A 26,548-nucleotide genomic window follows, 5' to 3' on the forward strand; every position below is an offset into this window, starting at 1 on the left:
GTGATGCTTTTTACAAAGTGCTCCGGTCCCATCCCACAGGACGGCGGAATGTCCCAGAAGTATGGAGGAAAGGGGACGGGACGTAGGAGTATGTCCAGTAGAAGTTTGGGCTCAGTCTGTTGGTGGTCTAGTAAGCGGATATTGCTCGCTTGTTCAGTCGCTGTCTCGAGTAAGATTGTAGAGGTTTGCTAGTGTTAGATCATTGGGTTATTCCAGTGGCTGTGCCTAGTGTGGATATTCCTGGAAGAGGTTTACTGCAGTAACAAACTATGTGGTGTGAAGGGTATAGTTGGTAACTATAGAATAGTTGGATATCGTCAGCTAAATTTGAGACACAGTTGAAGTGACTGCAGTACTAAATACAGCCAGATGCGAGAGTCCTTTATAGTGGGAGAAAGACCTACGCCCAACAGATAAATTAAGTGGAGTACTAAACAGCTAGATTTGAGACAGTTGAACAAGTGACTGCAAGACTAAACACAGCTATATAGTTATATAGTAATTTAACTGGCACAGCGTCATTTCTGGACAACACAAATGCTACTAAAACAAGAACAAAAAGTAGCCTTATCATTCATATTGGGTGTAACATTTGGCTTACCTGATGTTACCCATGCACAAGCACTTTCCCGCCATTGGTCACCCAAGAATATACCCTTTGGTCCATCTTTATTAGAGTCATCCGTTTCCCAGAATTTTTTCCCTGGTAATAGTTGCTGTGAATGAGAAAAATATTTACATGCCTTAAAATAAAAAATAAAAATAAAGACTGTTCCAATTCAATTAAATGAAGGCATAACAATACAGGACTTATATTTTAAGTATCTGTGGTAGAGTTAATCAAAGTTCAATAGGGCTCATTGCAAATAGGTAAATTAAAACATCCGAAGACAAGAACTGGGAACATGTTGGGTGAAGAAGGGGTGGGAAGCTGCTAAGTGACCAAAAGCAAATGCATTTAATTCTCTTGGGAACAGAAGAAGCATGTTATTAGCCAAACAGTGTTTCTGCTGCTGAGGAGTTCTAGATTTACAGGTTATGTTTATGTGATCAGCAGAGTCTGGAAAACTCCACTTACGGTTCCTGGTTCAATTTCAAAAAAGCCTTCACCTAAGTTTTGAATTGATGCCACTTTTGCATTGCATTGCATTTTTATACATGCGTCCTTTATGTGTTGTAATCAAAGCACCCGTAGTGTAACCAGTTTGGACCCGCCTGGAATTGAAGGCACTAGAGGCTAGCCAACAAGCAAAGAGCAACATTTTGTGCTAGCAGTTTTTGGTTGAATTGCTTAATCTCAAAATTGGGACTACAGAAATAATGCACACTTTGCAAGTACGAAATGGTGTAATGCGTAAACCGGCAGAAGATGGTGACTTTCATGCCACGCTAGTGATTTGCAACAGTTTATCTTCATGTGCAGATTGTTTAGAGGTTAGTGTCCTGAAAATTTGAAAAATAATTGCAGAAAAATGATTGGTCTCAATTACAGAAAGGAACAAGTTACTTACCTTTAACTGTTCTCCAGCATGGGTCTGGCATTGATTCACATGCTCATGAATATTCCCCGTCAGGCCAGGAATCCTCGGTTAAGAAAAAAATCAGTATCAGCTTTGTTTCTGATCTGTCTTTCTTAGTAGTAGCTAATCATCAATGGTCTCTGGGTCATACTGCCTGCAGCCAATGACTGCCCTCTCCGTAAGCCCCGCCTCTGGCAGCCATCCTCAGATTTGGTAGCACGTAAAGTGGCAGTATGACCAAGTGAAGAGCCACAGAGGGGTAGGCGGGAGGGTTCGCATGTGAATCCATGCCAGAACCATGCTGGAGAACAACAGTTACAGGTAAGTAACTTGTTCCTTCTCCAGCATGGGGGCTGGCATGGATTCACATGCTCATGAATAAAAGAATACATAGCAGTACACACATGCACAACCACCGGAGGTGGCAAGGCTCAACATTAAGCATTTCTTACCTCCTCACCAGGCTCACCTTAAGCGAACAGGTTGCGCAGCACTGCTTGGCCGACCCTGGACTCCTCCCTGTAATCCCGGTCGACGCAGTAGAATCTCGTGAAGGTGTGCAGCGACCTCCAAGTAGCAGCCCTGCAGATGTCCAGCAGGGGCACACCAGACAAGAACGCCGTGGTAGCAGCGACCGCTCTGGTGGAATGGGCTCTCGGACGGCCGGGCAACGGTCGGTTTGCCAACCAATGACAGTGCATGATGCAGCCAGAGAGCCATCTGGAAATGGAAGCCTTCGAGAGAGCCTTCCCTTGGTTCACAGGTCCAAAGTTCACAAACAGCTGTGATGCCCTCCGAAAACTCTTTGTTCGTTCCACGTAGAACTTCAGTGCTCTAACTACATCCAGCGAGTGCAAAGTCCTCTCGGCCGGCGACAAAGGCGACGGGAAAAAGACTGGTAACATCAAGGGCTCGTTGAGATGGAAGTCCGACCGCACCTTGGGCATGAAGGAGGGGTGCGTCCTCAGCACTACCCTCATATCGTGAAAGGTCAGGTATGGAGGCTTACAGGATAGTGCCTGGATCTCTCCCACGCGTCGTGCGGAGGTGATGGCCACATGGTACGCCGTTTTCCACGACAAACTTCAACCGGGCCGATTGCAATGGCTCGAATGGCGGACCCATGAGCCTGGTCAGCAGCACGTTGAGATCCCACGCCAGGGCTGGCGCCTTCACCGGCGGGAATGATCGAAACAGTCCCTTCATACATTCTTTAACCAGGCGATGAGACCACAGGGATGACCGCTCTGTAGTCCTGGTGTATCAGGAAATCGCTGCCAGGTGTATCTTGAAGCATGAGATAGTCCAGCTTTGGCTAGCGACAGAAGGTACGGCAATACTTGAGGGGCCGTAATCCGCAGAGGGTTAATCTTCTGTGCACAGCACCAGATAGGGAACCTCTTCCACTTATGTCTGTAGCACTTGAGTTGTGGACGCCCTGGCATTCGCAAGAACCTCTCTGCAGTCGGCCGGGATATCGTATCTTTTAAACTCTAGTGCTGCAGGAGCCAGGCCTGCAAGTTCAGCGACTCTGGGTCGGGATGAAGAATTGCGCCTCCTTCTCTGGAGAGAAGATCGGCATCCATCGACAGCTTGACTGGTGGGGACGCTGACAAGTCCAGAAGGTCCGGGAACCAGATCTGTCTCGGCCACGCTGGTGCGACGAGGATCATTCTGCACCGGGACCTCTTGAGCTGGTTGATGAGTCGGAGCAGCAACGGCAACAGAGGAAACGAATATAGGAACAGGCCGCCCCAGGGGAACGAGAAAGCATCGCCCGTGCTCCTCGGTTGGGGAAACCTGCTGGCGAACCCCTGGCACTTTGAGTTTGTCGCCGTCGTGAACAGGTCGATCTGAGGTTTGCCCCATCGCTGAAAGAGTAGGTCCACTTGATCCTGGCGTAGTTACCACTCATGGCACGAGCGCAGCTCTCTGCTAAGTGAGTCGGCGATGGTGTTTTTTTATCCCTACCAGATGAAACGGCACCAGAAACATCCCTTGAGCAAAGGCCCAATGCCACAGGCCCTGGGCTTCCTTGGATAGGGCCGGGGTCTGGTTCCGCCCAGCTTCCGGATGTAGAACATCGTGGTGGTGTTGTCGGTGAAGATCCTCACCACCTTGCCCTTGAGGGACGGGAGAAAGAACCCGAGGGCCCAGAACACTGCCCGGAGCTCCAGGATGTTGATGGGGAGAGGCTTCTCCTCTGGGAGCCAAAGGCCTCTCGCGTGAAGATCTCCGGTGTGTGCTACCCACCCCTCCAGAGAGGCATCCGCCGTCACTGTCGCCTGGTGGGCCAGGGTCTGAAAGTGTGTCCCTGCCGCTAGATGAGCGCAGGCGCCCCACCACCGGATAACTCGTCGGAAGGTCTCGTTGAGAGGGATCCTGTCCTTGAAGCTGCCCGTCGCTTGAATCCAGCGGGCGTCGAGGAACTCCTGTAGAGGGCACATCAGAAGCCTGCACAGGCGCCCGAGATAAATGCAAGAGGACATCATCCCGAGGAGGGACTTGATGGACCTCACTCTGGCCACGTCTGTGGCCAGCAGACACTGCACCTTGCCTAGGATGGCCTTTGTCCTTTCCTCCGACGACGCCAGATGCAGCACTGTGTCGAGCTTGGCTCCCAGAAACAGTGCGACATGAGAGGGGACCAGGTGGGACTTGGGGAAGTTGATGGAAAACCCCAGGTCCGTGAGCAGCTGGACGGTTTTCGCTGTGTGTTCTACAGGGAGCTCCTTTGTTCTTGCGCGGATCACCCAATCGTCCAGGTAGGGGTAGACGTGATCCCCCTGCAGGCACAGCCACTGGAGTGAGGCACTTGGAGAAAACCCTGGGTGCTGACTTCTATACGAACGGGAGGGCGTTGAACTGGTAGTGCCGCCCTTGGACCACAAACCTGAGGAACTTCCGGTGTCCCTTTAGGATGGGAACGTGAAAGTATGCATCCTACAAACCCAACGACAGGAAATCGCCCTCCTCCAGCTGTCCCAGCACATGCTGGAGGGTGCCTTGATGTACTTGTTCAGTCGTCGCAGGTCTAGGATGGGTCGACACCCTCCTGTCTTCTTTTTCACGAGGAAGTACCTGGAGTATACTCCGGAGCCCCTTTGGGACAAGCTCGATGGCACCTTTCTTGAGCATCACCCTTACCTCCAACAGTAGTTGAGGGACGTGGTTTTCTTTCCTGGCCACAGGAACAATGCAGGGGCACTTTTTTAGAAATTCGAGGGCGTGCCCCTGGGCCAGGGGGCGTCCAGCACCCAACGGTCGGTGGAGATGGACTCCCACACGCTGCCGAACTTCGCCAGCCGGCCTCCCACCGGGGTGCTTCGGTGGGGGCCCGACGCCACGGTCGATTCAATCTTGCTTGGAGGACGCCTTGCTGCATCGGCCTCCCTGGCGACGGTGGGATCCACCAGACGGGCCTCGCCCTCTATAGGCTTCCTGCGACGAAGAGTGGGCCGCTTGGCGGTATGCAGAGGATCCACCGCCGAAACCCTTGCAGGCACCTTTGCTTGCCTCCGGAACTCCGAAAGGACGGCCTTCATTGCTGGAGAACTCCTAGGGCCTTAGCTGTCTCCGCGTCTGCCTTGATGGCTTGGAGGGACTCATCCACTGTTTTCCCAAACAGGTTGTTCCCGTCAAAAGGCATGTCCAAAACCTTGGCTTGTACGTCCTGGCAGAAATCCGTTGCCTTGAGCCACCGTCGTCTGAGGCAAACGCCGTTGCCTAGCTGGCGGAAACCGGTGTCAGCAATGTCCGTTGCCACTGTTATGGCGTGGTACGACGCCACCTCACCTTCCTGCAAGATCTCCAAGGTCTCAGCCCTCTTGTCATCCGGTAGGAAGTCCAACAGGAGGGCGATCTTGTACCATAACTCCCGGTAGTAGCGGGCCACGATCGCAAGGGCGTTGGCCGCCTTAATCGTTTCCGCCGACGAGATAACTCGTCGTCCGACTGCATCCAGCTTCTTTCCTTCGCCGTCCGGCGGGGAAGTTGACGTGGAGGCCGATGCCCCCCCCTCCCTTTCTTCTTGGCTGCCGCTGAGACGGACGAGTTAGGGGTCGGTTGCGCCCTAAGGCACAAAGGTGCTGCGTAGGGGACTCGTTACTTCTTGTACCGATCCCTCTTGGCAGGCGTCGTAGACGGGTTCTTGAGAAGGGTGAGACCCTCGTCCCAGATGTCATCCAGCAGAGGCACGGCAAGGACCGTCTTCCTCTTAGCCTCGCGCCGTTGGTAAAGGAAACCACCTTTCTCTTCGGGAAAGAGCTGATAAAGCTCAGATGCCCTGGCGATCATAGCGTCGAAAGACCCAATCTCGTCGGGCGGTGAGGCCCGGGCTGGAGGCGATGGGAGCTCCATCCCGTTGTGGCCGCCGTGGTCATCCGTACCTGTCGTGGCAGTGTCCGTTCCTGTGTCATCCCCAGGTACGGGGGACGTGGGCAAAGGCTGAGCAGGCCGCGAGGGCTGAAAAGGCGGGGCTGGATGGGTCCGTCTTCTCTTGTTTGGGGGACCCCGACGGGCCTGGCTCCGGCTCCTCCGTCGGTGGTAGGGGCAATCTCGTCCTCATCTCTGAACATAAGGATTGTATTGCCAACAAAATGGCCGCCGAGTTGTCCTGCGGCTCCGGAAGCAATGGGCGTGACTGTTGACTAGGTACCTCGCTGGCGCCGCTCTCGTCGTCCCCTTTGTCGGGATCCCTCCATGGGACCGGGCTTCTTCGACGCCCTTGTCGAGGCCCTCCAAGACTTCAACCAGTTCCTCCTCGGAGGCTGTGTCCACAATGGCCACCAGCTCCCCCCCTCTTTTTCCGCCGGGGTCTTCGATGGGCCTGAAAGAGGCATCTCTCCGCGGTGGCAGGGAAACTGTGCCACAAGGTCGCCTCCACTGATGTAGCCTCCTCAGTCTGCGCCAGGGCCGCTGCGACTTCGATAGAGGCCTTGGCCGGGTGAATCAAGGCCTTCACCTTGGGGGGAGGGTCACCGCCTCGGTCCACCTCTGCTGGATCCTTCAAGATCAACCGGGGCCTCTCCAGAAGCTTCGCCGGGTTCTCGGCCTTCCTCTTCCCTGAGCCAGAGCATTGGCTCGTGGTTGATGGCGCTGGAGAGGATGCGCCCTGCCTGGCAGCTGAGGAGCCCGACCGTTTGGCGCTCCCGGTGCCCGCACACTCATGGTGCTTTGCCTTCTGTTGCACCCCCGTCGCCGGGGCACCCTCACAGGACTTAGAAGACCGCTCGGACTTCTTCTTACCCGACGGGCTATTTCCTTCCAGCCAGTTGGAGAGACGAAGGTGTCACTCCTTGACGGTCCGTTCGACATGTTCCCACAAAACGCACAGTCCTTCTCCACGTGCGTTTTGTCCTCAGGAAGGAAGTAGAAACATTTCGAGTGCTCGTCCTCCTTGAACACATTCTGCAGCTGGCATCCAGGGCAAACCCTGAACAGCTTTCCGGGCGTCGAGCTTCCCTTCTCCCGGGGCATGTCCAGGTAGGCCGCAGAAACTTCTGGATTCCTCCAAGAAGCGTAACTCGAAAACTTCACCCTTGAGGGGCGTAGAAAATCCGAAACGGAGCCCCGTTGATCGGATGTAGACACGGTGGAGCTCGAGGCTCTATTTGACCGAAAAATAAGAAAATCTCTTTGAAAAAGCGTGAAAACGCAGCAAAAAAGCTTGAGAGCTAAACACGAGGACTCAACACTTGAGCGTGCAGTAAAAATCTGAGGATGGCTGCCAGAGGCGGGGCTTAGGGAGAGGGCAGTCATTGGCTGGGGGCAGTATGACCCAGAGACCAGTGATTGGTTACTGAGAAAGATCAGAAACAAAACATACTGAGTTTTTCTTTACCGAGGATTCCCGGCCTGACGGGGAATATTCATGAGCATGTGAATCCATGCCAAACCCCATGCTGGAGAAATAGATAAATATGGAACAGACAGATTGTCTGAAAATTAAACACCAGAAAAACAGCCTTAATTGTAATCATAATAAATTCCTTTGTTATGGATAGTCCAAACTCCCCATATGAAGATTGGGTGGGTCCCCTGTGGATAGAAAATAAAAAGCAAGGGGCCAAATAAAAAAAAGTTACTCACCATAGTTATTACTTTACTCCTAGTCCCCTCCCCCCTCATAATTGCGGGAGTTACACAAGAGGGATGGTAACCTGGGCCAATTTTCAGCAAAATGAAAAATCCCTCAATTTGATTTGCTTGCTTAGCTGCGCATGCAGCCACTGCACTCCAGGAAACACCCCTCAACCTTGCCCTGCCAGTTCTTTTCCATCACCTAGGACATACCCAACTCATTGTCCAACTTAGTTTAAGCGGAAAGGTGGGAGGTCGCATGGAGGAAGGACAACCTTGGACTAAGTACAGTAGCCACTATATTGAGTAACATGTTCCAACATCACACCCCCCTTAACTGGAGGCTGCTCGGCAAAGTAGCACAATTGCATGCTAACCTTTGACACGTTGTACGTATACCCTCACAGTGAACGAAAAATGTCTGCAATAACACTTCTTCCCAAACTACATCATCTTATAGAGTCGTCCCAGGTTCTCTTGCCACCCACAGGACACCATGCATGATCTAGGATTACTGAATAAACCAATCGCACTTGACCTGTCAGAGGCTGAAGAACCATTTCTGCAATGCCAAGCGCAGCTTGTAACAATGTCTGCACAATGGAGCAGGCAGAATTAAAACATAATGTAATGTCACTATAATGTAATGTCACTGGACTAATTTTCAGTGCGTCGCAAAATGCAATATACCCACCAGCTAAGGCCTTTCCTCTTGCTAATGGATTATGGCACATTCGATCATACTTGTGTTAAATTACATGTACTTCAAGTGCTCCGAATCATTCATTAGTCATTGTAACCTTAAAGGGCAGACTGAGAAAACTCCTACATTATCCCAAAGGGCTCTTCTGCATGGCAACACCAATGTTTGCACCAGTAGACCCTAAACATGTGCTCAACTCCGTTGTGTCAAGGCACTTTCCAGTCTCTATGGGTGGGATTGGGGTTGTCCCAGTCATTGAACCTCCCTATTGGTTTTGCAGATATAATGTAATTTGTCATTTGTGTAGTGCCTTTTCCCATTAGTATGGCCTCAAAGCGCTGTAGGTGAACGTCCTTGGGGGATCGAAGTCTGAGGAATTCGTCAGGAGTTTAGAATGCGTGTGTGCATTTTAGAAAATAAGGAGGGTAGGGGTGGCCAAGTCCCTGCTAGCTATCCATATCGAGTTGGCATATGGATGGGTGCTGAAAGGTAGCCTGTAGAGTATGACTGCAGGAGACTAATTATGTGTATGGCTAGACCGATTTGTCGAGCGGGTTAGTTGCATTCTTATGGCAGAGGGGCTGTGCAATGAGTTTTTAAAAATAGTGCATGATCGATGTGTGCAGGTGGGTGGCTTACCTTCAACTTCCATTAGCATTGAGTGTGATACATACCTGTGCGTTCGGCCTCGTTTCTTGGATGTGGCTTGGATTCCATCCTCTGGTCTGCTGGAGTTCATTACCTGTCATTCGGTACATTTCAATGCAGATTCATTGCTGCCCCGGCCTACACGAGAGGTGGTTAAATAACCAAAGTGTGGCATGGGATCTTCTGGATGGTGGGGAGGTGGGTTGGGGGTTTTGAGTGGCCTCTGGAAGGCAAGGTGATCCTCTATGCGGACACGAAGGGGAATTCTGTTCCAGATTGAAGGAGCTTGGTTGAAGTAGGATCCCCTACTCTTGTCAATTTGAAGGGAGGGATCACAAGGAGACCAGTGTCTGATCGCAGATTTGTTGGGTTGGTAACAGAAGTTTGTTGAAGGTATTCTGTGCCCATCTTGTGGAGGGCACCGTGGGTGATACACATGGCTTTGAAAATTTCCTGACAACGAGTCAGTGGAGGACACAGAGGGCAGATGTGATGTGCTCTCTGGGGCAGAGGGGCAGGAGGAGCCTAGCTGCGGTTTTGGACCCGTTGGAGCTTTGAGTTCATATGCGGGGGCACCCAGGTAAAGGGAATTGTCAGTCTAGGCAGGAGAGGATGATGGCCATGATTGCAATGAATGAGGGTAGACAGGATAAGGGAAGAGGCGTCTGAGAAGTAGATAGTAAGATTTAGTCACAGTTAATGTGGTATGAGTGTCAGATCAGTGTCCATGGTACAGTTTACTGCACTGGATGTGGTGGGGGGGCATAGGGAGAAAGTCCAAGGGGTGAGTTGGGGAAAGAGCATCACAGGAGAAGGTTCAGAGAAGAGTTCCAAAATCATAGAATGCTGCACTTGAAAAGGCTGCACATTATAGCTGGACACCACGGAACAATCTTCACTTTCCAAACAGCTTTCCTTGCTGTCAGAATGTCAGTCGTTACCTCATTCTTGACCATCAAAAGCACCGTTTATAAAGATCTCATTATCTTGGAAGGGACACATGTCCGCTGCAGTCACAAGTTGCTTTGCTGCTCCATGTAAAAGGATTAAAAATACCTTCACCTGACATACTAAGTTGCTAGTTTTATGGGAAGATCCAGAGAAATGCAAACATGGGAGTTGAAATGCGTCTTCACTGCTGTTCCTGACCTTTCTTTGAAAACACAAATGGGGCGTTTTTACTACCCAAATCCGGCAATATCTTCTGGAATAGTATATACAACACAATGACCAAATTAAATGACTTTAAGGCCTTTTTTGCCCCAGTGGCATTTTCTCGAGAAGACAAATCATAAGCGTCAACTGGTTGAAATTGAGGGATGCTGTAAAGGTGAATTTCTGAATGTTCAAGGACCACCAGCCTGTAAGTCTACTACTTATGTGAAAATTGCACAATGGAAAGTGCAATAAGGAAACATTCTGTTCGCGCTATTTTGGATTAAGGTGAAAGTAGGTCGAATGAAGACAGATTTACATTTTTCACTCGTTTGCATACTGAGGAGTTTAACCACTTTGCCCATCTGGCTAATTTTGATTGCTTTACATTTTTTAGCTGATAAAGAATTTAAAAAAGCTGAAGCTCATGGAAGGCCCAATTATGGCTGAAGGGGTGTGCGATACCATTCGCTCTCTAAAAAACTACCCCAGGACCATATGACTTCCAGTCCAATTCTACAAAAAGAATGTGCATATCCCTGCGCCCCAGCTAGCGGGGCTTTTCAACTCATTCCTCTCTACGGGATCCACCAGCCCATCCATGGAGTCGCCGCTAACTTCTTATACTAAAGCCCGGGAAAGACCCCGCTCAATGCTAGTCATACCACCCTATCACCTTGCTAAATAACGACGCCAAGGTGTACTCAAAAATTCTGGCGAGGAGCTTCGCGCCACTTATTCCAGACAGGATACACCCAGACCAAATGGGTTTCATCCCAAGCCGCAGCACTCAGGACAATATCAGACGAAAGATAATCGAATCAGCAAATAGGACGGGATCGGAAATGGTGGTCCTGTCCCTAGAGACACACAAAGCTTTTAACATGCTTAAGTGGGGGTACATACAAGCAACGCTACTGCACTATGGATTTGACCCAAACTTTGTAAAATGGATATTAGCCAATTACCAACATCCCTCTACCAGGCTTAGACTGAATGGGACAGATCGGACAGCATCAAGATAACGAGAGGCACCAGGCAAGGGTGTCTATACCCCATATATTTGCGCTCTCAATGGAGCTGTTTGCCAGCAGAATCCATCACAACACGGCAATACGCAGGCTTGAAATCAGAGGGGAATCGTATAAAGCCGCCCTGTACGCCGACGATGTGCTACTGACACTCACCCGGCCGGAAACATCGACGAAGACTCTGTGGCAAGAGCTTGAGGTATTCGGGGAGGGGGGAGACGAGGGAGGGGGGGGGGGGGGGGGGGGTGTGTGGATTCCAGGTAAATCTCCAAATCAACAGCAATGGGTATCAACATGCTGAGGAAGCACCAGAACACACTAGAAGCCAATCTCCTGATTCCAGAGGCGAAATCACAACTGTTATCTGGGGGTCCAGGTCCCAAACAAATTGGAAAGAATATACAAACTGAACTTCCTCCCACTGTTTAAAGAATTTTAAAAGGATCTGACCCGCTGGCAGAAACAAATCATGGTTTGGCAGGATCACAGCTCTAAAAATGAACCTGGTTCCGAGACTACTATACCACTGCCTAGCCCTCCCAGTAACTGTTCAGAAAAAAGCCATACAGAAGCTGCAGACAGGGATTCTGAAATTAGTTTGGGAGGGCAAGAAAGCGCAAATACCAAGGAGCATCATGCTTCGTGGCTCAACAGTCAGCAGTCTGGGGGTCCCCGATGTGTCCAGGTACAATCTAGCGGCTCAGCTCTCGCAGGCCTTTGTATGGCAAATCAACACCAATAAACCCAAATAGCTAGATCTGGAGGGAGCCTGATGTCGGGTCCCAATAGAGTTTGCTTCTGCACACAAAAACGTGGAGATCCCCCAAATACAGGGCTGCTTCCGAGGACCAAAAACACAGTGATGAACTGGCATAAAGCAGCCCGCCAAAGGAAGTGTAGAGCTACGACTGGGCAACTTATTCCTATCTGGGACAATCAGGACTTACTCCAGGTATTACCACAAGTGGAAGGAAGGGGGCCTGCAGCAGGCCGCAGACTTCTTGGAGGATGGAAACCCACTGAACTTCGAAGCCTGTAAAGCCAAATTCCAGGTTCCGGAAACAGAGGTTCAGATAAGCTCAGCTCAGGCACTGGCTCTCAGCCGAGACAAAGAAAAACGGAAGTAGAGAACTCACAGCCCTAGAAAGGACACTTATGTCAAACCCCCCCTAAAGGGAAGATATCCACACTGTACAATTTACTCGACAGGACAGACCCAAGAAGAAAAGGAGGCCTACATGTTGTAATGAGAAAAAGACCTAGCCAGAGACAGACCCCGAGGAATGGAGCCAAATCTGGGCCAGGGGACACAAAAGCTCCAAATGCATAACCAACAAAAAGGGGGCATTTAAACTGTGCTACAGAACACCAGATATACTTAATAAATGCAACCCATCTATCCGCTCCGTACTGCTGTAGAAGGTGCTCAGACAAGGGAATGCTATATCACCTCCTGTGGACATGCCCCAAGGCCACCCAATTCTGGCAAACGCGGTCCTGGCACAAATGAAAGCGATTGCGGGTCTTGCAATCCCATGGGACCCGGGAATAGTCTTATTAGGAGCAACGGGGGAAGGGCAATTCCCTCTGACTGGTCGAAGGGCAGATTTATGCTCACACCTCCCGACGGCCGCCAAGATATCCATAGCCAGACTCTGGAAACACCCGGAAGGCCCAGCAAACCCAATGTGGTGGTCCAAATGTTGGGACATAATCGCAGCCGAAAAAGTCCCAGCCATCCAGTTTGGGAATAGGGACAAGTTCTACCAGACCTGGGCTCCCTGCCTGGACTACACGCAGCAGTACCCAGGGCTGGCAAGGCAACCCCCAACACTGCAATGGTTGGAGAAACTAGATTAAAAGACTAGTCGTGGGCCCAAGGCATAACCCTGAAACCTGCACGTGGCAGAGGAACTAAACACACAGGACATCCCGTGTCACAATCACAGGTCCCCTTGTGTATCATCTTAAGGCGTGCAAGACTACCAATTGCCCCAATGTGCATACCGAAACTGCTGTCTTTCATGTTCCCTGCCCCCAGCCCCTCTCCCCCCCCATGGACTATTTCAGTTAGTGATTCTCATTACTTGTTCCATTGTTATTGTTTGTTATCAGTTATCCTAGCTCCTATTCGCCACAACTGTAATCTGATGTGTGCTGAAAAGCTGGAATGTACAAAAGAAAAATAAATACATTTTGGAAAAAAAAACTTATTACAATGATTTGTATTTTATTTCTCATTTCTTTCACCATAATTATAGTCTAAAAGCGTTGGTAGTGCGAACACCCTCGGTGGACCGAAGTCCAGAGCGTTGGAGATCATGGAGTTGGATTAGACTGCATGTGTGCATTTGGCCACAGTAAGGCTTAGCAGGGCTGGCCAGGCTCCGCTAAAAGCAACCCATGACGATCAGGCGTGTGGGTACCAATGGGTCAGGGGATGACGCGAGTGCTAGAGACTAGCTATGTGTCAAGCATGCCCAAATTGATGTCAGGGGTGTTGGAGGCATAGTCTGGTGTAAGTAGGCTTACATCAAGTGTCCAGCTATCAAGAAACTGTCATAGGTCGTAGCTGCATTCTATTGTGAGCAAATGGATAGCCGTGCCTGCAGCAGATGTGCACCGAAGTGGTGCATTAATACATACCAAGAGCATCAATGGAGCCTATCTTTGATGTCGCTGTGTCGTCAGAAGGTCTGAGGAAAAAAGACCAGCTACCCTTGTAGACACTTCTAGGCACCATGGGGGCGGGGGGTTGGGGGACGACGACAGGGAGGCTATCTTCAAGTTTTCTTTACAAAATAGATGGGCTGACCCAGTATATCTACTAGGAGGCTGCCCTAAGATTTAGGCTAGTGGGATTCTCTAGGCACGATGGATAATCTACCTTTAAAGTCTTACTAGAAATCTTCCTGGTTCTATGCATGGTTCTGAATTTTTAAGTATAGTGGATTGGTTACCAGCATAGATCAAGGGTGTAAATGCAGGCTAACAAGTGTAGCACAACTGACCATCCACAGATCAATTAATTGCGCACACTGGCCATACAGGTGCCAGCCCAAGCTCAAGAGAAATGATACTACTAAAACTACACTGTATATTTTAATTAAATCATATGCTAAACTCCTGTTCTCCACAAGTGACATTTCCTCTAACAATAAATCCAAGGTCTCAGACCAGAATAACACATTTACTACCTCTGCAACCCATCTAGGTTAACACTTCCAGTCCCTCACAAGCAATCTAAGTAGGAAACATTCCTCTGGCAATACATCCAAGTGTAACGCATTTCATGACCCAGCAAAACATTTAAGTGCAACACATCTATCCTCAGAATCCATCAGATTACAGCACATTTCATACCACCAAAAAAAGAAACTACCACTTTTTCTACCCCAACAATCCATCTAATCAAACAGTCTGTGTGCTTTTAGAACATACAGCAGTGGTAAAACGCACCTAGATACAAAAAGTCACAGTAATGGGAAAATGCACCTAGATTCAAAACTCCTTTAGATTCAACAGTGTGATGAAATGCCACTTAAATTCAAACTTTGGCAGTGTTACGAAATACCAGTGACACAGTTAGGCAAGTAGTTATATGATAATTGGGGAATAAGAGGTGGGGGTTTCACTGGACTGCAGTAATGGCTGTACTTCCCCACCCACACCACACTTACCTTATCAACTGCTGTAGGTTGTCTGCTACAGGTGTCCCTGGCCAACTTTGGCAGCCCTAGGGTTCCCAGTTAAGATGGCTGCCTTCCTGGATAAAATGACCAATCACAAGGGGGGGGTGAGGGGGTAGGCTTAGTTGGTGGGGAGCTGGGGAATACTAGGCACTGGGAGCGAACGTGACAAAAAAAGAATGGAAACAAAGTAAAAATGAAATGGGGCACCAGACCACTCACCCTGGGGCAATGTGAGCCCAGGCAGCATTCACAGGTCTACATGATCGAAGAGGGAGCTTCTGCAGAGCAACGCTCAGCAGCACAAGTGCTTCCTAGGCAAACCACCCATCACTTGGGCAGGGGCACCTCAAGCACATTCTTGCAGTCTATCACAATCCTGCTGGTAATGGATTTTGGCGTAACCCTTGTGATCAATTGCCATTGGACAAGGGTGTGTAAATTAATATCATGAAGGTAATCCCATATTTTAAAGGGTAACCTGCAGATCAGATTGCCATTTCATAAACTCCATGCCAAAAGCATAGGGTACATCTGGGTCCCACTGCATAAGTATCCAGATTTTCAGCACCTACTCCATCAGTGGCAGAGAGCAGGCTCAGAGGTCAGTTGTCCATTTGACAGCTACAGTGGCAGCCAAGTCTCTGCAGCTCAGGGGCTGCATTTAAGGTATGCTCCCACCCGTATCAAAACTATAAGTAGCCCCTGATGGTGGTTAAAATAAAACTATGCCTGAGTCAAGGCATGGTGCATGGCACTATTTTAAATCATTGCAGCCATATTCCATTTGATATAACGCATACTGGCTCCTGTGATCCAGCTCAAGCTATGAAAGGTGACGTGTACTGTGTCCAGAGAGGACGAGCTTAACAAATGACAAGAACCTGAATGGCCATGCCTCCTTCCTCTTGAATCTCTTTGTGAGGGTAGATACCCTCTGCCAAAGCCAACCGCCAACCAGGCAGCTGCCCTGAGCTCAGTCATCAAAGGAGCACACTCATTCAGAGGGAGTAACTTCACACCAGGGTGCTGCATTTCTAAAGGCCTATGAGCCTACTGAGAAGGGGTGGGGTGGGGTTAGGGTTACAGTAGTCAGGAGTGCTATGTAGGGCAGGCGGAGGCTTCCACCAGATTGTTTCTCTGCCATCCTCATTCCTGTCCCCTTCACTTACTCTAGAGCAAAGCACATTGGGTGGGATGTCAGAAGGGCAAATTCCACTTTGTCCAACGGGTATTGTAGCACTAAAGAAAGCTAGGTTTAGTCCAATCACCTGTGGGCGTTTGCCTTTAATAGAATAGGTCTCCCTCACTTTTTAATTCTGGAACACCTCAAAAGGATTCACTGACCCTTTTGAAAGCCCTCACCCACTGAGGTTAAGGAGCAGTACTAATCAGGAGAGCTCGGCCCCTACCCACTCCCAGTGAATATTGGGGGTGACCTTTGGCGCAAACCTGGACTTGCCATTCTGCACCAGAATCTCCCAGGATTGGGAAAGCAGACCTTGAAAGGACCAAGTCCTCGAGCCCCTGAATATGGCGTCACAGCAACTGGAGAACCAGATCTGCTAAGGATCCCCAACCGCCACCTCAAAACCAGTCAGATGTCCATCAAAGTGAACTCTCCACCAAAGACGTTGAGGGATTCCCCACTGCTGCTACTTTCTGGCACACCTAGGGACACTGGAGAGTCGACTGCCGATTCAGACCAGGGGTTACACCATGACTCGATCAGACACTCAAACTGCTGCTTTGCCAAACCGCAAACCAGATCACAGGATCACTGTTTCGACAACAGCAGTCCATCGGCTTGAACCGCTTCAGCCACTCATCGACCCTTCCTGGCAGTTAAAACCCAGCTCTTCCTCTGAGATCCTGGTGGGCTCCGACCAGCAGCATCAAAAGCCTCACAAATACCACATTTAAATCTTCTCAACTCACGCTTGATCCACATACATCACTGCTTGAAGCCAAGTTTGACGCGGTCTGTCCACCAAAAATCTAAAACAGAATGATCAACTGAGTATGGACGATCAAAGAAAATAACCGATTGGTTGACTGCTTTGGAGTATGGCGTTGAAGTGCAAGACGTAGGAGTGTGATAAGATTGCATGGTTGCTCAGCAGACCTTCCTTCATACTGGCGGCAGCAGTGCCATTATGGTGCTTTAAATGGCTGACAGAAAAATTGAAACAGGCTCTTCTCTTGAAGTTTGGAAAATCTCTTGCCCAAGCGATTTAGAGACCACAAAAAGAAAGGTGGTAATACTTGGGTTACATTTGTGAATTACTTTGAAACACTTATGTGGTTGGGTTGAAGGCCATAGAGTAACTATTTTTGAAGGTATGATTAATCTGGTCATGCTTGATCATACGTTTGCCTCTTGTTCCGAGTTGAAGCAGAATTTGGCAGATTCAATGGAGTTGGCCATTGCCGTTTAACTTTGGGTATTCTATACGTGTCCCATAAGAACAAGCATGCTTCCAGTGAGCATGAGCGGAACAAAGCATGGATGTGCATTTGGGAAAATGATCTTCCCATAAGGCCCACATACAGTTTAATGCGGGGGTACTCACAGAAGGCTGGAGTGGCCCAAGTAGCTACCCTGCGGATTACATTCGAAGAACGATGTCCCTGAAACGCGACAGCCGTGGCCTTGGCTCTGACCGCATTGGTATGAATCCACTCAGTAACTGGTGTGCCCATGGCCGTGTAGGCATCCGAAATGACCTCAACCACCCAACAGGGGATTGAAGCCTTGTAAGCATGAGAGCTGGGGGAGGAGCCCCCCCCCCCCTCCCAAGTGTCACAAAATGCCTCAGACTTGCTGAAGGATTTAATCAAAGAAAACTTGAGGACCCTCTTGAGGTCCAATGAATGTAGGGACCTCTGTCTCCGACTGCGGGTTTGGGAAGATCAGCAGGCAGATTTCTTGATTCTGATGAATTGGAGAGAGAAGTTTGGGTGAGTGCGCAAGATGGCCTTGTTGGGAAACGGGGTGAAGGGCTTACACGAATACAAAAGCGGCAGCTAACTAACCCTGCGTGCAGAGATGAGAGCCACCAGTCAAACTCTTTAGTGTCACCAAGTGGATGTCCACAGAGGCCATCGGCTTGAAAGGCTTGTGCTCCGAGAACCACACTGAGGTCCCAGCCCACGTGCGGCCTATACACAGTAGGTCCGCTTCTATATTGCTATCCTCCGGAAGGTGGACCACACAAATCCAAATCCCTTCCGTCAGGGACCATTCTAAGATCAATACCGCCTCCCGACAAAGGGGATGTGGTGGGGGGGGATGGGTGCCACCCTGCATGTCCCTCATAGTAGAGTTGCCTGTCCTGACAAGAACAGACCTGGTCCTGATGAGGGCGAGAAACGCCATGAGGGCCAGGCCCACTGCCCAGAGCTCGAGCAAATTGATATGCAGGAGGGCTTCTGTCCTGGACCATGCGCCATGAATCATATAGCCCACCAGAATAGCCCCCAGCTCGAAAGAGAAGTCAGTCGTGACCACCAGGGTAGGCTCCAGCCAGGTTAAGGGGCTCCCACTAAAACATTGCCATCCACCAGCGAAGGTCAGCAGTAAGCAGTGGTATTGGGATCCTGTCCAACTTGGCCATCAGGCTCCAAAGGTGCTGGAACCACCATGGCGAGGTGGTTGAGTTGGTCAGAAAGTGCCCCACCACCTTGAAGAGGGACAGGAGCCTCTTGGGCGTTGGAACACCGGCTGAACAGTCATGTTCCAACGCACCCCTAAGAAGACCAGATCCTGAGATGAGCGTTAACTTCTTCTGGTTGATGGAGAACCCAAGCTGATGAAGGATATCTGCCAATCTCTGGCAAGAGTGCACTACCCTCTTGGGTGACCCCGTCTTCACCAGCCAGTTGCCCAAATAAGAGTAAAAATGATGGCCCTCCAAGCAGAGAAGGCCAGCTACTGCGTTCATCAACATCGTGAAGACAAGGGGCTGAGTTCATGCTGGAGGTCAGCACCTTGTACTGAAAATGGTACAATCATGAACTGCAGAAACCTTGGATGCGGTTGGTAGATTGGTACATTGAGGTATGCATCCTTGAGGTACTGGGAACACATCCAGTCCCCTGCACACAAGAGACTCGGCTATATGCGCAAGACTAATCATCTTGAAGTGTTCTAGCAGTAATTCAGAAATGACAGGTCCAGGACAACCCTCTGGCCAGTCTGGTTGTTCTTAGGTACCGCAATAATACTGTAATAGTACCTGGAGCCCCTGTCTGAAAGAGGAACTGGTTCCATCACCTGCATCTCCAACAGCCAAAGGAACCCCACCCCCTTTAAAAGAGCCGGGGACCCGATTACGTAGACGCATTGCCAGACCAGCCTTGAAGGAGGTTTGCTTGTCCAAAGGGAGGTCGGGCAGATCTTCACCAAGCTGCCGCCACAGCTTCTGGTTAACAGCAGTCAAAAAGGCATCGGAGTTGGCTTGCCACAGATGCAGTCCTGAGATTGAATAACAGCACTTGCCCAAAGACTCGAGGACCATGTCCTCTAAGACAACTGGAGATGGCTCCCGTTGAGGAAGACTAAGCCGATGGTTTAGAATAGAATGAGGCTGCAGCCACCCCTGAAGACTGCGGCTGCGAGGCCAGGATGAATCCCCCTCCCCCTTTGTCAGCCTGAACCAGCTGTCCAACTTCTTGTTCATCTGGGTGTTGGCCCTGGGCTTCTCCCAGACCTTTCCCCACCTGCACCACATCCTTCTGGAGAGGGATGCTAGACCAGATTGTGGTGCTCTTACCCAAAACCTCTTAGCACTCCGATTCATGGGGGGGCCTTCTTCAGGCAGAGGGACCCCAAGAACCACCCCAAGCCCTGAAGGCAGTCATGAAAGGCCTTAACGGATGCCAAGGGATCATCGTCCTGGGTGTCACCCCATGATAATGCTCCCCCTATTCACAGACCGAGTGGTGTCCAGGACCTGGGACAGGTGAGAACAGGTTCCCACCTCCCCCAAAGTTTGGTTCCAAAGACAAGTCCAACAGCTGTTTGGGGGGGAGGGGGCGGTTCGCTGTTGGTGATACATGAGGTGGGATCTGAACTGGTAGGGTCTGAACTGCGGGAGGGACCAGCAGTGCTGGTGGAATTGGAGGAGCATTCTGGGGGAGGGGCCGGGGAGGCATAATTTGTAAAAACCACCCCCTTTTGTACCAATAGGGCAAAGAAAGGGTGCTGTAAAGATATGCAAGCATTGTGAAATACATGATCCCTGCGGGACACTATTATAAGGTTATAGGCGAAGCTACTGCCTCTTCAAAGTAAACTCTGCTATCACTATTAATAAGGAATGATATCCACTGAGCTGCTGCCGGTGAAGAATCAGCAACCTCCCTCAACCTGGTGACCATGATGAGTGGTCCACCAGGTCGAAGGCCCCCGACAGATCCAGCAGCATCAGCATGGAAGCTTTTTTCATCCATCCATTAGAAGAGCCTAGCCTCGAGTTACAGCAGCACAGACTGTCCCAAACCCTGCCTACATCCAGATTGGTGTTTATTAAGATGGTCCGCAATTTTAATATAAGCCTCCCAATCTAGAATTTTCAGCAGGAATAGGGTAGTGGTAATAGGCCTGTAGTTAAGCGGAAAGTCCATGGGTCGGCCAGGTTGAGGATAGGGGTTATCCATTCCTTATTTAAATTATAGGGCACTGAGACCTCCACAAAGGAGGAGTTCACAAATTTACAGATGGCTTCTAACAGAATTGGAGAGCAAGTTTTAATGTTAACAGCCGAGCAGTGATCACCCCTACACTTTGTTACCTTCAACAGCTCCACTATAGTAACCAATTCAGTGACTGTTCTAGCAGAAAAACTAAATTGAGGTATGGAAAGGCATCTAATAGGAGTTCCATCCAGACCTTCTCCTGCTCCTATAGTTTGGCTCTCTTTTTGGCCATTATCTGCCATTATACCATTCAGCTTGCCATGCATGGCATCCTGAATCGCTGCGCACCAAGCTTGGTCCTCCACTTAACAGGGCAGAGTCAGGAGAGTGCGTAGTTTCCTGCTCCTTAAGGATCGAAAAAAGCTCCTTTACATCTGACTGAGCATTCTGTACTAGTGTTACACGATTTTTTTTTTGGCATCACCTATCGCCGACCAGTATACTTAGGCTGCCAATACTAACGTAGTGGGTTTAAGTTTCCACTTATAGAAAGTTTTAAGTGTAGACTATTTTAATTTCTTTAATTTTGGGGAAAACCAATATTTATTTTCCATCACTTCCTTGTGCCTTCTCGGCTTTAATGGAGCTACTGTATTAGTGATATTGACGTTAACAGACTTCGAAAGCTCGGACGATTTCATCTCAGAAAGGTCACCCAGAGGGCTCAGCAAGGGCTCAATCCGCTCCAACGTAAGGTTCTTAAAATTTCTAGCCACCACCTCTTAAGCCTTTCCACCTTTGACTTTTCAGGGGAATCCGGCCTGGACTACGAATTGCACAAAACATTGGTCTGAACAAGGGCCCTTGAAAGTCCCCAGAGGCAACCTTGAGTGGGGAAACCCAATCTAGAGTATGCCCCAAGCAATGAGTGGGAACGTGGATCTTCTGATCAAAACCAAAGTTAGACAAAGCCACCTGCAGATTAGTAGCTATAAGGTCTTCCTCGTGCCCCAACCAGAAATTAAAGTCTCCCAATAATAAGAAACTAGTGTTATGTTTCAGGAAGGAGAGAAGGAAGTTAAATAGAGCTGTGACAAAATCCTCTGTCATGGAAGGGGGCCTATAAATCGAAAGGGCAGTCGATTCAGCATTCAATAACATTTTTATATAAATTGATTGAATCCAGTCCATGAATTGGCCGTTAATTTCCCAGATGGAGCGCAATCTAAAAATAAATGCGACCCCTGCCCCCTCTCCCATCCCTCCTATTTTGTCGAAGCATGCAGTACCCTTCGGGGATAGGTAAATTCAAAGCAGGACCCACTGCACTATGACCTCAGGTTTCTGTAATGGCTCGCACATCAATTTTAGTGTCTTCAATGTAGGTGCCTACCTCCACTGCATGTTTTACCAGTGATCTTGTGTTTATCAGAAATAAAATCAGGAACTGGCGTAATCCTACTGCTACACGCGTGGGGCGCCACCCACCCCTTCAAAGAAGTGCTACTATTCCGAGGGACTATTATCTGATCCTCCTGATGAGTGTCCCACTCATCCGCAACAGCAGCTCCATGAATGCTTTGCAAAATAGAAAGGCTGTCTAATGTATCGCATACTTCCAGAGCAGGAGGTGGTTCAGTCATTACCTCAACAATGGACTTGGGCGTAATCAAATTTTGACACGTCATGTCCCCAAAAGGGAAAGAAACTTCAGGAACATGCAGCTACATAAACTACATCCTGCAGTAATACCTGCAATACTGCCCATATCCTGACTCTGTAAGCCGGGAGTGGGGGGGGGGATGGGTGGAGGTGGCCGTCAGTTTATCACGAGCAAAAATATTCCTAGCTGCTGCAATAGCTGCTAGTACCTCAACAATTGCCATGGTGGAGGCGGTGTAAAGGGAGTCAACACTTACAGCCTTCCGGTTCTGCACGGACAGGCACAGACCTTAACGTGCTCTCTCACCTGCTGTGCAAATTAGTTTGTTTGTTTGTTTGTTTTATTCACTTATAATGCGCACCAGACCCGCAGGTATCCGGGCGCAGCAGTACAGAAAATGCGAAGCTTAAGTTGCAGGGTGGGGTCATGGGATATATACACTGTACAAATACAAAATACAAAATATAGACTGCAAAATATCACAGGAAGGCAGCAGTTGCGATTTACATGCAGAATAAATACAAAATATGATCAAGACAGTCTATGTACAGGTACTGTATGGGCGAAAGCTCAATGGTCAGGTGGGCAAAGTGAGTGGGACCATAGGATCATAATGAAGTGTATATTCTAGGGTGGGGGATAAGTGGGCGCCGATAGGCTATTCATTGGTAGTCCTTAGCAGATTGATGTAGTTAATTCTGAATTTAGGGAAGGGCTGTGCCTCGCGTAGAGGATTAGGCAATGAGTTCCATAATTGAGCTGCTTGCACCGAGAAGCTACTGCCCCCCGCCTTAGATAACCTGAATCTGGGAATGTTGAGGCTGTTGGCATTAGCAGTTCTGGCAGGGCGTAAATGATTTCTTTTAGTGAGTTTATTGCAGAGATAGCTTGGTGCTGCATTGTTCAGGGCTTTCTGAACCAGGGATGCTACTTTAAGGTGGATTTTGTTTTGGGAGGACAACCAATTGTTTTGGCGCCTGATGTTTGAGATATGTGATCTTTTGGGTACACCAAGGGCAGCTCGTAGGGCATTGTTTTGAAGAATTTGGAGTCGGTGGGTGATGGATTTGTTTGCTCCGATGTAGAGGGCATTACAATATTCAAGCCTCGAAAGGATTAATGCTCTCGCTAAGATAAGGCAGTTGTTATCGGAGAAAAAATGCTTGCCTGCTCTAATGAGCTTGCATGTGTGGGCGGTGGCAGATGCCAATGACTTCACCTGCTTGTCAAAAGAGAGGGTGGCATCCAGATAGAAGCCAAGTGTCTTCACATCTTTGGAAACCTTGATAATGTTCCCGTCAATTTCAAATGAAGTATAGTCCTGACTGAGTTTCTTCATATTAGAATGTGTCCCTAGGATGAGCAACTCTGTTTTGTCATCGTTCAGGCATAGTCCGTGGGTTGCCATCCATGCCTGGACGATGATGTACACCCTATTCACCAAGGCCAAATCCTTGTTGTAGTCCCCGGAAAGTGGGAGGAGAATCTGGGTATCATCTGCATAGTTGGTGTAGGTGATACCAAGATGGTCCAGATCATCAAAAAGGGGCTTAGTGAATATGTTGTAGAGAGTCGGGGAGACGCATGAGCCCTGAGGGACTCCACATCGGATGGGGATTGGATCCGCCGCTGCTGAAGGGGAGAACACCCTCATGGTCCTGTCACTAAGGAAGGATTCAATCCAAGATATGGCCTCCTTGGAGAAATGTGCGGCTGAGTCTAAATGGCTGCAAAGTACCCCATGGTCTACAAGGTCGAATGCCGCCGAGAGGTCCAGCAGCAAGAGGAGAGCCATTTTGCCTTTGTCTCTTATTTCATCTATTTGTGCCTTTAGGTCGATAAGGGCAGTCTCAGTACCATGTTGTGGGCGGAATCCTGATTGGCGCTCTCCTAAGAGTTTGTGTTGTTCCAGGAAACTTTGGATTTGATTGTAGGCGATCTTATCCAGAATTTTGAGCAGGAAGGGGACTGTTGTAATGGGGCGGTAGTTAGTGGGTATAAGGGGGTCTAATGTTTGCTTTTTGAGCAAAGGTAGTACCCAGGATTGTTTTAAATTGGTGGGTACTGTGCCGGACGAGAATGAGGAGTTGACGAGTTTGGCAATAAACGGGGAGAGATCTCTAGCTGCATCTTTTATAAGCTGGGCAGGGCAAGAATCGCCCTGGCAGTTAGACGGCTTAAGGGAGAGGATGACTTTCTCCACCTCAAGAATCGATGTTTTGGAAAACATGAACCGTGTGGCTGAGTCCTGGGTCTTTGGGGTAGTGACTGTGATGAGGTTGTGAGTCTTGGAGTGATGAGTAAGGGAAGCTTTCTTTTTGGTTATTTTCGTTTGGAGTAGGGAGATTTTATTGGATAGGGCTAGCTGAATGTTGGAGCACCAAGTTTTATCTTTGGTGCATGTATCCGGAATGGGGATGGGTGACTCTAGTTCTTTGAGGATGGTGAATAGTTCCCTCATGCTTGAATTGGCGAATTCAAAATGACGAACTTAATAGTACCTAGGACTACCGAACTGCTGGATATTGTAGTTCAAGTTCCAGTTATAAGACAGCCACAAGCAAGAAAAAAAAAACAGATTTTTAAACTAAGCAAACAGCTTTTTAAAAACAAAAATGCCCAATAAAACATGTTTAAAAATGGGTAAAATGCTTTTTTTCTAAAAATGCAGATTCTAATTTTGCAACAGAACTGAAAAGCCTAATGGGTTGTAAAGGCATCACGCTCATGCATACTCGCACATCTTCATGATACAAAATAGAAAGAAGTGATTGCACCCGAAACATCGACCTCAGAGATCACTGATAGGTGCCAAGTTCTCGGCCAGCTGGCCAGTAGTCCTAAAGCCCTGTCTCCCAACCTCGGAGCAAGCTCTGGTAGGCTGGAAGCCCTCAGCACCTGTGCCGGTAGCCATGCTGGATAGTGCAGAGGACAGACTCTTGGAAGTGGCCCTCAACAATCCTCTTTCCCCTTGGGGTTGAAGGACGAACTTAATCGCCCTTCTGAGGAAAGCCCAGTAGGGCCCATGAGGCCCTCAGCTTGGGAGCCGGTAGCCTGGACGGCCTCAGGTCTGCCACCGGAAGAGCCTCCAGACCCCTCGGCTTGGGAGCCGGGATCCTTAAGAGGCTTCGGCCCTGCCAGAACTTGACTAGGAACCCCGATCTGTGGGCACCCAGTGTAAGGAGTCCCTGCACTGTGGAGTCGTGCTGAACAGAGGGCCTACCTTCTCATAACAAGAGGTCCTTGAGATGAAGTCCTTAAAGCGGGCGGAGGAGTAGTGTGGAAGATTTCCCTCCACCGCGACAACCAATTCTTCAATGCCCGATGACGAAGACCGCTGCAAGCCGACCATGCGTCCCAGCGGATGGCTGGGCCTCAAACACAAGACAGTCTGGCTCCATGCACACTGCAGGCCACACCTTGGATGCCATCATCTCTTCCGACATCCCTCTCTATATCCCTTTCACTAACTCCCTCTTGGACTGACCACTCTTCTCAGCACATCTGGAGCTCTCCTCTTGCACCAACACACACGGCACAGCCACCAGAATTTAGAGTCACCAGACCAATGAAAATAGTGACAGTGGGTGCCTTTGCCTACACCTACTCTCCTCCACCCATTCCTTCGGCTGACTCCCAAACTGACACAGCCCTCGCTAACCTTGATCTCTATCTCCAACAGATTTGACACTCTTGCCCCAGTCATGGGCCTTCAAAAAAGTGCAACTCTTGGTACAACTCCGACCTGGCCGCCCTCAAAAGCAAGTGTAGGGCAGCTGAGCGGAAATGGAACGCACCTGGCGAACCCTCTGACAAACTGGCCTGCCGTCTCCTTCAAAGGCAATATCGACTCTGCATCCACTCCAAGAAAAAAGTTTCTTTATTCAAGCCCGAATCTCTGCCGCTTCAAACAATATGGTCAAACTTTTCAAAGTCTGCAAGGAACTGGCCAATCCTGCAGCAGCATCTTACGCAGGAGTTGGTCTCCTCGGACCTGGCTGCACACTTCACCGCAAAAACTCAAGACCTCCTTTCCACCCTCTCTTCCACACCACAGCATACACTAACACCAGAGCCTCCCTTAGCCCCTGCTCCACTTACCCTCTCCTATCTCTCACCCGTCACACCGGATGAAGTCACAATACAACTCCGATCTATAAAGCCTTCATCCAAACAGGTGGACCACTGCCCCTCAAAAACCATTAAAGACAAGAATGACTCCCTAGCCCCAGCCTTGGCTGATCTCTGCAATCTCTCCTTTTCCACTGGAGTTTCTCCAACAGCTCTTACGCACTCCCTTGTGCACCCTCTGCTCAAAAAACTCTGCCGACCCCTCCTTTTCCAGCAAACTACTGCCCTATCTCCATCGCTCCTTTCCTGGGCAAACTGCAGGCGAGGTTGGCTGTCTCTCAGCTGAC

The 26,548-nt window shown here is 49.4% G+C and overlaps 1 protein-coding gene across 16 annotated transcripts in view; it reads right to left on the reverse strand.

Moving 5' to 3' along the window:
* Positions 1–26,548, reverse strand: part of PUM1 (pumilio RNA binding family member 1) — a 1,312,543-nt gene that overhangs the window by 1,054,904 nt on the left and 231,091 nt on the right. For all 16 annotated transcript variants that reach the window (XM_069623037.1, XM_069623034.1, XM_069623036.1 and 13 more), the window contains one exon: positions 602–716. In XM_069623037.1, the coding sequence (XP_069479138.1) occupies positions 602–716 (115 nt within the window). The remainder of the gene's footprint in view (positions 1–601; positions 717–26,548) is intronic.

Source organism: Ambystoma mexicanum, chromosome 11 (genome assembly GCF_040938575.1).
Source record: "Ambystoma mexicanum isolate Mex_15411 chromosome 11, UKY_AmexF1_1, whole genome shotgun sequence".
Taxonomy (NCBI): domain Eukaryota; kingdom Metazoa; phylum Chordata; class Amphibia; order Caudata; family Ambystomatidae; genus Ambystoma; species Ambystoma mexicanum.